The 12,009-nt window shown below is 42.6% G+C and overlaps 1 protein-coding gene across 1 annotated transcript in view; it reads right to left on the bottom strand.

The window, feature by feature from the left end:
• The window catches only part of PNPT1 (polyribonucleotide nucleotidyltransferase 1), a 51,722-nt gene extending 40,016 nt beyond the window's left edge, over window positions 1-11,706 (bottom strand). The window contains exons 1-9 of the mRNA XM_054022640.1: window positions 11,498-11,706; window positions 9,010-9,070; window positions 8,650-8,724; window positions 8,293-8,398; window positions 5,052-5,101; window positions 4,116-4,179; window positions 3,985-4,032; window positions 2,560-2,673; window positions 1,067-1,253 (exon numbers count right to left, since the gene is read on the bottom strand). Of these exons, the coding sequence (XP_053878615.1) occupies window positions 1,067-1,253; window positions 2,560-2,673; window positions 3,985-4,032; window positions 4,116-4,179; window positions 5,052-5,101; window positions 8,293-8,398; window positions 8,650-8,724; window positions 9,010-9,070; window positions 11,498-11,697 (905 nt within the window). The 5' untranslated portion in view covers window positions 11,698-11,706. The remainder of the gene's footprint in view (window positions 1-1,066; window positions 1,254-2,559; window positions 2,674-3,984; window positions 4,033-4,115; window positions 4,180-5,051; window positions 5,102-8,292; window positions 8,399-8,649; window positions 8,725-9,009; window positions 9,071-11,497) is intronic.
• Between the last annotated feature and the right edge of the window lie 303 nt (window positions 11,707-12,009).

The following is a 12,009-nucleotide window of genomic DNA, read 5'->3' as shown; positions in this document are numbered from 1 at the left end:
GTTGCTTCTTCAAAAGAGCAGCAATCCCAAAGTCCTCAGAGATGGGGCTAGAGAAAAGAACCATGTGCCCTCCTCCCTGAATACACAGTAGTTAGGGGGTAAGATGACTCCTTTTCCTTCCCAAAGATATGTAAGAGTGCTGAAGGGACAGGGAAACTTATGTCTCCCACTATGTATGGGTCAATCTTTGGGGAACCTCACCCAGATGGCAGAGAGAACTGAGAGACAATAACATTCTAAACTGGGGAGAGGAAGAGGAGAATGCATGCTGGGAGAGCACTTCAAGGAAGCTCAGTGGGTCAATTACATTTAAGCTAGTCTTGAGCACCAAGTTCCCTATTCCCTTACAAAGCAGCCAGTGGGCCCACTGGTATTCCCCTCCTCAGTAGTTCTGATGTGCTGCTATTAGGCAGAAGAGAGACATGGCCTTTTGCATTTCCCACCTCAGCCCTCTTTCATAGGGAGGTATTTGCCCCCACTTGCTGGCTTTCCCTCCCAGCAGGGACAGATGAAAGAATTGCTAGGAGGGTTGTACAGATGCATAAGGTAACAGCTCTGTAAACACCAGAAGGAGAGTGGGAAGCCATGCAGCATTTCCCCAGTATTGATCTGTCTCATCCTCATCTTGAATTCTTTCTGCTACCTCCTGTTGGAGTTTCCCTCACTCAAGATTGCTCCATTTTTCTCCAATTTTCTTTTCTAAAAAGGGGGGGACCACCGGTGCTTCAGCCTCAAGATGCTTCCTCTATCTGGAGGAGATAAGAACCTTTCTCGCTTATTTTTTGTGGGAGAGAAGGGCCTGAGAGGGTTCTCTGACTCCTTCTTTCCCATCCTCATGTCTTCAGGCTGCTACAGTAGCATCGCCCTTGTGACTAAGCAAAGGAGGGGTACAGTGTCAGGGCTTCTGACTATCAAAAGGAAGAAAAAGCAGAGGATAAGTCAGGGACTCAAATGTTTAAAAACAAACAATATTTTGTTTGAAAAAAGCCCAGAAGTGAGGGTCAGTTAGTGACAGAAGTTGGTCACACTAATGCACTTTAGTAGAACCATTTGTTTTTGTACTTACTGCTTTGCACATTCAACAATCTCTGCTGGAGCACTAAATAACTTCTGAACAGTTCTCTTGGCAGCACCTTGTTCTTTTACCAGTTGTTGTATACACTGAATTATTTGTTGGATATGCTTCATTCCCACTTTGATGGCATGGCAGAAATCTTGCTGCAATATATTCTCGGCTGCTGCTTCCAACATGACTATTAATTCAGAGTCAAATAGTAAGTCAGTTACCATCATGGTTTTCAACTGATATAGAACAAGTTGTTAAAATATATCTATCACAAAGGAAACCTGAAGACCCGTGTAGTTTTGGTAAAATTAAGATCACTGCCAGGCTGATTTTATTATTTCAAAGGTCATAGAGTCACAGAAACAGTTTCAAAATGCAAACTGAAGAGCTGGACTTATGGAAGAAAAATTAATTGGGAGGATTTCAGAATAATTTTTCAAATATAAGTTAGTAAGGAGAAATTTCACAAGATGCAACTGAAAGTCAAACTAATGCCTTCAAAATAGGTTAATGGTTAGAATATGCATTTAAATATAGATGTGCCACAGACTGAATACAATACGTTATACACTTCCTCAACCAGTAAGATTACATTAATATGGAATAGGAAATTCAACTTATAAACAAGTATATGATGAATCTTGTGGCCACTCATGAATTGGTCCCTATCAATTCCACAGCCATGAAAAATATGTCACAGACCGTGAAATAAGTCCTTTCCCATGAACTCTACTCTCCCCAAAATCTAATCTCCCCACCTCCACGGGCAGTGCAGAAGTGCCCCGGAGCTCCCCTCCCACCCACCCGGGTCCTGCCTGGGCTCGAGGCTTACATGCGCGCGCACACACACGCACAGAGCTCCTGCCTAGGCTTCGGCCGCCTAGGGTGAGGGCTTCCACCCCCGTGGCTCCTGACCAGGCGTGGGGCGCCTGGGCTCGGGGCTTCTGCCCCTGTGGCTCCTGCCGGAGTTCAGGGCTTCCATCCCATGGCTCCTGCTAGGGCTTGGGAAATTAATTTAAACGGTTTAAGTAAAATTCACGCTCTTTTAAGCAGCTTTATAACTTAAAGTTTCCAGTGTTTTTAAATAGGAGCTAAATTCTCTCAAAACAACTCTGCATCACAAAGCTGGATCCTGTGGGGACTAAAATTTTACTGGCTGTTTGAAACTTGAGTTAATTGTCATGTGTCCTATGTATTACAATAAAACATTTAGACTTTATTTATTGATACTGTATTCCAAAATTTCAGGGAGCACACATAAGTTTTATCTAACTGATATTGAATCTCATTAATACAGTAAAGAAATTCCAATATATATATATTTTAATGACTTCAAAAGAAATCAAACTAGAAAAAAATACTTCCTTACTATTTGTTTCTATCTAGTCTTGATTACAAGGGTAGTTCAAGAGAATTATGATTAAAGGTGGCTCATATGAGAAAATGCTCGATTTTTAACTAAACATCAAAGTTGAATAATTTTAACCACTTACCAATTTGACTATGAGGAGCTCCAGTGACCAATAAGTTCAAGGTACTAGAAGACATTTCTTTTCGAGTTGGGTTAATAACAACTTCTCCATCAACCATTCCTACCCTTACTGCACCTAAGAAGAAACTCCAGAAGTTCATTTTTGCATCTAAGTAGGAGTTCATTCAAAGGATCGTTTTTACTTGGTTTGCTTTCAGAGGTAATTATTAAAATTACTAATTCTATTTAAATAGTGGGATGTGTGTGTGTTTGTGCCAGATGACCTTTTGACAATTATAAAATTAAAATAAACTTGTTTATTCAAACAATGCAGATAATTTGCAAGTCAAGTTAATTACACTTGAAAAATTCTGGCTTATTGGGCTAGTGCGGTTATTGCAGTGTCACTGATAGTAATATTATGCCCCTAAGGTTGTAAGCTTGCTGGCCACTGCTTCCCGCAGATTCCATTGGCGGGGAAAGGCGAACCGCGGCCACTGGGAGAGGGGCTGTGTCTGCGAACAGTCAAAAGAAACAAAACGTCTCTTGTCCGCCAGCAGATTACCCTGATGGGCCACGTGCTGAAAGTTGCTGACCCCTGCCTTAGAATAAGAAAATAAATGATTGTAGCATGTGTGCCCTCCCCACCAAAACCTTGAAGAGAAAATTGTTTTAATATCTCCAATAAATGAAAGAAACACTTTAGAGGTAATCTGAAGTAGTGATACAGGAGAAGAAGCTTTCATAGAAGTGTATTCATTTAATTTTATTTAACAAGTTAACAAGACACTTTTAAAAAGTATTTTTTCCATATACTTCATAGTCATGGGGATATTTCCTCAGAATATGAAAATTAGAAGTTATTTTCCTGATCACTAATTTCACTTTGTCTGCAGATAAAGTCTATTTTAAAAAAGTATCTGACCTGAGCACTATGCCTTGTTTTTAGACAGTTGTTGCAATGCTATCATGTATTCTTACAATTTTGTTTAAACTTCTGTAACAATTACTGGATGTTAAGGGAAGCCATTTTACTGATCATACATCTGTCTGTAGTTCTGTTGCTACTATTGTTAAAAGTACACAGAAGATCAGAAAGAAATCTATTCTATTTTTCAGTTTTACTTTGTACATTTGCAACTTTTTGTGTAGTTTCACTATTTGCTCTACATAATCAGTTTTCCTTGTTTATGTGGAGCTTAACACAGCATGAGAGAAGAGAAAAACAAAACATGACGGTAAAACCATACAAATTGGCAGTAGAATCTGGGACAGATGTAGTACCTGAAACTGCCTTTAATTTTAAAATGACTAAATTTCAAGTTATATGCAGTATTGTCGTATTGTGTTGGTCCCATGATATTAGAGACAAGGTGGGTAACAGATTTTATTGGACCAACTTCTGCTGGTAAGAGAGACAAGCTTTCGAGCTAAAATATTTACTTACCAATGGGACCATTCCATGGGATATCCGATAACGCCAGTGCTGCAGATGCTAAAATTGTAAGATATATATTTTAATAATTACATAAATACAAACATTAAAAAAAGTTAAAAAATATTTTAAGTTACTTTTACCTCCATTAATTGCCAGGACATCGGGATCATTAATACCATCTACTGCTAAAAGATTACAAAGGATCTGGTATAATATAAAAGACAATGGAAGAATTTTGAGCTATATGTGTTTGTTTTTTTTAATCAAAACACCTGCAAGGAACAATAAATACAATGACCTAAAAATTATATGAATTCATATGAAGAGAAAAAAAATGTTCATGTACCTAAATCAATAAATATCATTTTTCTCCATCAGTTTAACACCAAGAACCACCAAATTAGGGGCAAACACAGGCCCTTAAAATGTGACAAAGTTATCTTTATCTATACTTTGCATACTTCAGAAATATTAATAATGAGATAAATCTAAGAGGTAACCAATGTGAGAAAGAAAATTCCACAGTGAAACAACCTTAATATATTCACAGGAAATAGATTGAGAGATTCTTGGGTTTTAAGGATTATTTTTATTTTGTTGCACAAATATGCAGAGTTTGAGCTTTTTTCCCCACCTTCTATAAGAGAAAATGGAGCATGGACTTGCAATGAAAATCTTTTGGGACACTGACTTAAGGTTGTTGAATAGACCTATTCTACTTGACATGCAACATAAACATTGATCATAGTTTCATCTAAAATTACCGAGCAGGAATGACAGCTCCTAGCTAGTTAAATTACTTACTCCCAGAGAATAAATCCCACTCCTTTCTTTGTGACAGTGAGTCTGAATTCAGACCAGTTCCAATGAATAGCTTTCTTTGTAGCAATGAGTAGTTGGTCTGTGTTAAGCAATATTATTTACTGAACAATTAAAGAAGGCTGCTGTTAAGCCTTCAACTGCACCAACAGTTAACACTATTTTGCAAAACATTAACCCAATTTGGAAGCTTGCCCAAAATAGTATTCTTTTGGCTCTCACAGAACTATGACTATCACTAAAAATAATGAACCCACCTGTGTATCATAATAGTAGCCTGCTGGGAAGAGCGGCCTAATTGATCGATCTGTAAAAAACATTTCAGAACTTTCATACATGGAGAGATTAAGATTATGGCTGTTTATAGGAGAGAGTGGATGAAGGAAGTAAATGACTGTCATTTATTATTGCATATATGTCTAAAATAAATTTAGGTAATCCTTATTTTCCTCTCATAATAAAAAACAAAAGAGTTATCTAAAGAAACTGACAACCAACACATTTAAAATTTTTAGAAACACAAAGGCTAATTAACTTGTGGAATTCTTTGCCAAAAGATACTGAGTCTAAGACCTGAGTAGCATTCAAAAAAGGATTAGACATGTACATGGATAGTGAGAATATTCACTGTCATATTAGATAAAATAAAATGTAAGGGACATAATCCTTCATGCTTCAAGATACACACCAGCCACTAAGCAATGGGAATTAGGAAGAAGCTTCCTTTGTGAGCAGGTTATTTCACAGTTCTCCAGTATAGGGAATTCTACTGTCTTCCTCCGAAGCACATATCAACTGCCACTAATAAGGGCAGGATACCTGACAATGTACCAGTGGTCTGATCTACTATGCTATTCCTGCGCTCCAAGTCACAGTTAGTAATAAACTTTGTACATAGCTAAGCTTCCCCTTATATAAAATAATAAATACATGTCAATGGTTTAAATTATAACACTTCAGATTAGAACCAAATTGACCTGCCTAAAAATTGTTATACTTGGAAGTCTCACCTAGATTACCTTTTTATTTTTTAAAACTAACCAAGAAAAATAAACTGTTTATAAAGAAATAACCCTACAATATCCTTGCTCTGCTACTTTAGGGTCAGCGTAAAGTAAATCTTATTTCAGAAACTGCATCAAGGACCCAGGCAACAATAATGAAAAACAAGCCACTAAAACAACATCAATATGAAAAATTGCTATTTTTATCCAGTTAGAACTGCCTCTGCGGATTTCTATTTAAGAGCATGAACTTCAGTGCCATGGGCCTTGAAAACACTAAAAATCAGTAACCATGCACATGTCCAAACTGACTTATAAAGGATGGAAGTATAAGGAGCTCAGTAATGCTCTCATGGTTCTTTTCCTGCTGCTGAAAAGAACACGATTTGAAAAGTTGAGTATTTATTAGTAGCAGCATAAATGTGTCGGATACAGACATAAACAAAGACAAAGTGCTAGCTCCAGAGAGCTTGTAATAAGATGACATGTAATGAAAAGCAGCACAATTCAATGATGAAGTTAAGCAAATGTTGCATTTTTTTTTAAATTTTGATTTTCAACCTGATTTATTAATACACCTCTGCACACTGACTAGGGCTTAGTCCAGAGTGGGCAAACTATGGCCCGCGGGCCGCATCCAGCCCGTGAGCCGTTTTAAGCCGGCCCACAAGCTGCACCATGCAGCTCGGCCCCTCTCCAGCACTTCAGCCAGGGGCTGCACCAATGACTCAGCCCTGTTCCAGCCAGGGTGCTGGGTTGGGGACCGCGGCTCCCGGAAGCCGTGGCATAGCCCCGGTCCAGCTCCTACATGCTCCAAAGGGATCTGCAGGGGTGGTGCCTGCAGATGGGGCAGCGTGCAGAGGCACCTGGCTGCGCAGGAGCCAAAGAAGGGACATGCCACTGTTTCCAGGAGCTGCTTGAGGTAAGCGCCGCTTGAAACTTGCACCCCTGAGCCTCTTTCCACATCCCAAACCCAACCCTTATCCCCCCTCACGCCCTCCAAACCCCTCGATCCCAGCCAAGAGCACCCTCCTACACCCCAAACTCCTCATCCCTAGCCCCACCCCAGAGCCTGCACCCCCACCCCAATTTTGTGAGCATTCATGGCCCGCCATAAAATTTCTATTCCCCAACGTGGCCTCGGGCCAAAGAGTTTGCCCACCCCGGGCTTAGTCTGTTCAGAACCTATCCCCTCTTCAAATTGTCTATTAAGTCCTGCTAGTTTTAGCAAACATTGAGCCTCAAGGTGCCATTATCTCATTCAAGAGACAAGTTTTGGGCATCTTGGATACTATTTTTCAAACAATGAGGCAGGTGGGAGGAGGATACATTTGGGCCAAACAGTCTGCCTCCTTTTTTCCCTACCTTTCCAGAAAACAATTTGGTTGCCTCTTCTTCCCTCTCTCCTGACAAATGATTAGCTCCAAGAAATGATGTCCCTCTAGGCTGAGGCACGAGAAATCCCAATTTCAAGAGCAAAGAAGAAATCTCACAAGCTGTTAGATACAGTAAAAGCTGTGTTATCATGCCCTGTACCAACTGGAAAGCTCTATAAACCAGCATTTCTAATCTTCATAGAAAGTCCAGTTTATAGTCAGGTTGGCGTGGGACCTGCAGGCTCCCTACCTGGCTCCCCAGAAGTGGCGACATGTCCCTGCTGCTCCCTAGGTGGAGGAATGGCTATGAGGGGTTCCGATTGCAGGAGAGGGTGTAGGGCTGGAATTGGGGCCGGGGGGCTGGGTGCAGGTTCTGGGAGGGAGTTTGGGTACAGGAGGGGGCTTGGGCTAGGGGGTTGGGGCATGGGAGGGGCTCGGGGTACTGGATACGGGGGGTGCTTACCTCAGGTGGATCCCTGCAAGTGTCTACTTGACCCAGCTGCTCCTAGGTGGAGGTGGCTCTACACGCTGCCTCCACTCGCAGGCATTGCCCCCACAGTTCCCATTGGCCACAGTTTCCAGCCAAGGGGAGCTGCAGAGTCAGCACTCAGGGCAGGGCGGGGACAGTGCACAGACCCACCTGCTGCGCCTCTGCCTAGGAGCAGCCAGGACAGGTCGCCGCTTGCGGAGAGCTGCTGGAGGTGAATGCCCCCGGGATCCACCACCCTGAGTCCACTCCGGGGCCCCAACCTCCTGCCCCAAGCCCCTTCCCACACCCAAACTCCCTCCCAGAACCCGCACCCACCCCTCCTCCCACGCCCAAACTCCATCCCTCTTAGTTAACCAGCATTTTTCCACTTACTGGCACCCCCCATTCCCACAACATGCCAATAAAATAGCTTTTACTGTATTTTGGGCTTTCAGATAGGGAATGTGTATGCAGCCCCAATGGACATTATTTTTAAATGGTTCTGAAATTTGCAGCACTTTAAGGCATGCACTTCTCCCAAAACTGCTGAAGAGGCAATATTAGCCCTCTCTTTTCAATCTTTCAATGAGGATATCACAAACAACAAAAAGAAAGTACTGGACATTGTTTTCTCAGTCTTCTGTCATACCTATTACTCTGCTTGTAAGAATTTCTTTATCAGTGGAACCAAGTTCTCTTCTAAGATAGTTTGTGGGAATCCTTCCTGCTGCAGCAGCTTTCTGGCGATAGTCAACCTTATATAACAAAACAGGGATTTGTAAACAAAACTGTAATTACTGCTCTTTCTTAAATATACCTATAAAAAAGGTAAGAGATGACAATACATCTGAATTTAATAGCTAAATATTCTATTTGCTGTAGCCACAGAGACAAAACAATTTATATTAAAAAACAACTGAAATGTCCGAGGACTCAAGTTCTGCTTCTCTACTATTATTTATAGTTATCAATTTGGGCAGTTTGTGTAATTACAATTAGTACTCACCACCAATGGCATGAACTGAGATGGAGAAGGCTTTGTTTTACTGACTGCTGTGACCATCACTGATGTATCACCTAACTTGATTTAAAAACAGTGAAATTACTTTTAGAAAATACATTTTCATAAATGTATCATTTAGTTTCATTTCTCAGTAGAGAATTTTCCAAGTGAAGAGAAAACACATGAATCCACAGTGTACTGGTGAGGCTTCTGGAAACCTTATAAAGTTTTTTTTTCTATGCTGTAACTAGCTGTGGATCCAGTCGGGAGTCCAATTACCATATATGGTTGAGACATCTCAACAAAAAACAGTACATTTATCGAAGTTGACTTACACATTTTGAGTTTGCATAGATTTTTTACCTGCACTACAGCACATCCATCAGCAAATCTGGCCAGTTTTCCTGAGGAAATTTCCAACTTTCTGTTTAAAAAAAAAAAAAAAAAAAAAAGAGGATATCTGCCATTAGTGACAACTGAGGATCAGTTTATCAACACCTCTCTATTCAACTACTATACATTTATATTTTATGTTTCATATTTTTAGAAAATATTGATTATATTTACTATTCATGATAGAAACTGGCTTTGACAAGTCTGGATGCTGAAGCCCTAGATCTATCCACAGAATAGGAAACAAGACTACAAGCTTCCCTACTGTTCAGCAATTTTGCCTCAATTCCAAAGTGACCGCCTTCTAAGATGAAAGGAAAATTGAAGCTACATCTACAATGTCCTGTAGTTTGGGCAATGGGGTGGGGTGTGAATAGCAATGTGCACCAAAGTGCTGTGCTGTAACTGTCCTGTGTCAATGCTGTGGGCATGAACTAAGAGGTTCCTAGCCTGCATTAATGTAATCCTGTTTGAAGTAGGCTACATTAACACGAACTAGGAACCTTTTAGTTCACGCCACATACCCACATGGGGGACTTACAGCACAACATTTTGGGGTGCACTTCTTTCTCCCTACCCTCCTCCAAACTACAGGGGAGTGTAGACAAACCCTTAATCTTCAAACTAATTCCACCCATACTTCTCTGCTGTGACTGCCATATGCAACAGGTAGTAAGTCATGTGGAACAAGACAGATCAGCACCCAGTTTTCATATCTGCAAAGTAAGAGCCAGACAGTAACATCTTTGTCAGTACAGAATTTGGCTAGATTTGAACCAGTTACCTAGAGGTGAAAGGCTCTATATTCTTTTGGAAACCAGCAAGTCTCCACTACACTTCAGAGTTTTAAGTCCTATTAATGGCTATTATTCTCAATGGTGTATGTATTAAATGTTTTTAAAAAAATCAACACAAAATGAGATGGTGTATATATGCAAGGCAAAAAGTACCACCATTTACACCCCACACACACACACTTTTTCTCAGTGACAGTAGATAGTACTTTAATGGAAAAAGTGCAGTGGAAGATCTGATGCACACACTTTTACATTTACAGGCAAGACTATGCCCATTATTTGGCTGCTATGTATGTCAGAGTGTAGTGGAAAAAAAGTTCAAATGACATTCAGTTTTCTTATTTACTTCAACTGATTTAGGGCCTGATCTAACACCCAGTGAAGTCAACTGGAGCTTTTCCACTGACTTCCATGGACTTTAGATCAGGCCCCTAATTATTTCTAAAACTTTCAAACAGCTCCTCTGATGAAATTTATCAATAAAAAACATCAAATGTGGGGAAAGGGAGGCAGCCACTAGATCTTAAAATGCAGGAAGAGTCCACATCTGGATGGTTATTTCTGAGATACTTTAACCTTAAATGGCTTGTGTATTAATACTTTTCTACTTTATAAACTTATCAGCACAACTCAGCACCAATACCACCATGACATAAACCACCTTAGTCATCGTGATGGGAGGATTTTAATTTCAAATCACTTTAGCACCATGACAAGGTATTGCAAGGGCTACTGAAAAGCAGTGCATCAACTATATGCAGTAAGACCAGGCATAACAAGAAAAGGAGGCCAGTGGATTTTAAACAATATGTTTAGCAATTATTGTCCGGCTCTGGCTCCACTAGTAACATATTGGGAGATTGTGGATTGGAAAAGGAATGGCTGAAGCAAAGCTACACAGACCCCCTGCCTCCCACCAACACACACTTCTCAGCAGATACTGGACATGAATGGGCAGTGGGGAGCAGAGATCAAGGAGACATACTCAGATGACAGGTTTCAGAGTAGCAGCCGTGTTAGTCTGTATCCGCAAAAAGAAGAACAGGAGTACTTGTGGCACCTTAGAGACTAACAAATTTATTAGAGCATAAGCTTTCGTGGACTACAGCCCACTTCTTCGGATGCATCCACGAAAGCTTATGCTCTAATAAATTTGTTAGTCTCTAAGGTGCCACAAGTACTCCTGTTCTTCTTTATACTCAGATGGGAAACGACCCTGGGGTCAGAGGAAGAAGAAAGTAACAAACCATGGTGGGGGGTGGGAGAGGAAGAAATGTTGAGGGGAGAACACCTGCACGAGAAATTGCTCTGGGAGGGGGCAGAGCAGTGAAGGGGAGATATTCTGGAAGAGGACAGGGGGCGGGGCGCGCAGGGCAGCGAGGAAGAATTTTCTGAGGGACGGCGGAAGACACAGGGCAGTGAGAAGGGCTGTTCTGAGAAGGGGCTGGGGGGTCGGGATGGGAGGCCGCAGCGCAGCAAGGGGAGCTACTCTGGGAGGGAGCAGAGGGCTCTGGGGCAGCGGGAAGACGTGGTAGGCACGGGGACCAGGCACAAGCCCCGGGATACAGGAAACGGGAGACGTTCCCCGGTCCGGTGGAGGAAGGGGGGGGCTGAGTCCCCCCAGGGCGGACGCTGCTTTCTCCCGGCGGCCCCCTCGTTACCTGCTCCCCACGTCCACCGACGCCACCTTATAGGCCCCGGCGCCGCCCTGCAAGCCTCGGGTCTGGGCCAGTTGCACCAGCCGAGCGGCCGGCTCCAACCAACGCCTCATGTTGCCGGGCAGCGGGCGCAAACTGCCGGCCGCGGCCAGCTCCCTAAGCCCAGCGCGGCAGTAAGCCTGGCACCCCGTGCAGGCGGCCATGACACCAGGGTCACGGCCTGGCAGCCGCGCTACAAAACCCCAGCCGATTGGCTCAGAGGCTGACCTCTCTCTAAACAAAGCCGAGCTTCATTGGCTCCCATGAGCGCGGGGCCGCCAGCCTCAGTCGGTTGAGCTTCGAGTCCGCTCTCTGAGCTAATCCCGGGCTCCAGGGCCCCCTGGTGGCAGCACCTTGCTATACCGGCCAGCGAGGGACACAACCTTGAGGGCGGGCTCAGCAACCACAGTCCCCTCCGGACCTGGGGTCTGGGCTGTTGGCATCGGGTAGTGTGTCACTGATCCCTGCTACTATGC

This window comes from Malaclemys terrapin, chromosome 3 (assembly GCF_027887155.1).
Source record: "Malaclemys terrapin pileata isolate rMalTer1 chromosome 3, rMalTer1.hap1, whole genome shotgun sequence".
NCBI classification, from domain to species: domain Eukaryota; kingdom Metazoa; phylum Chordata; order Testudines; family Emydidae; genus Malaclemys; species Malaclemys terrapin.
The sequence above is the reverse complement of the archived record's forward strand: the minus strand, read 5'-3'. Positions and strand labels throughout refer to the sequence as shown.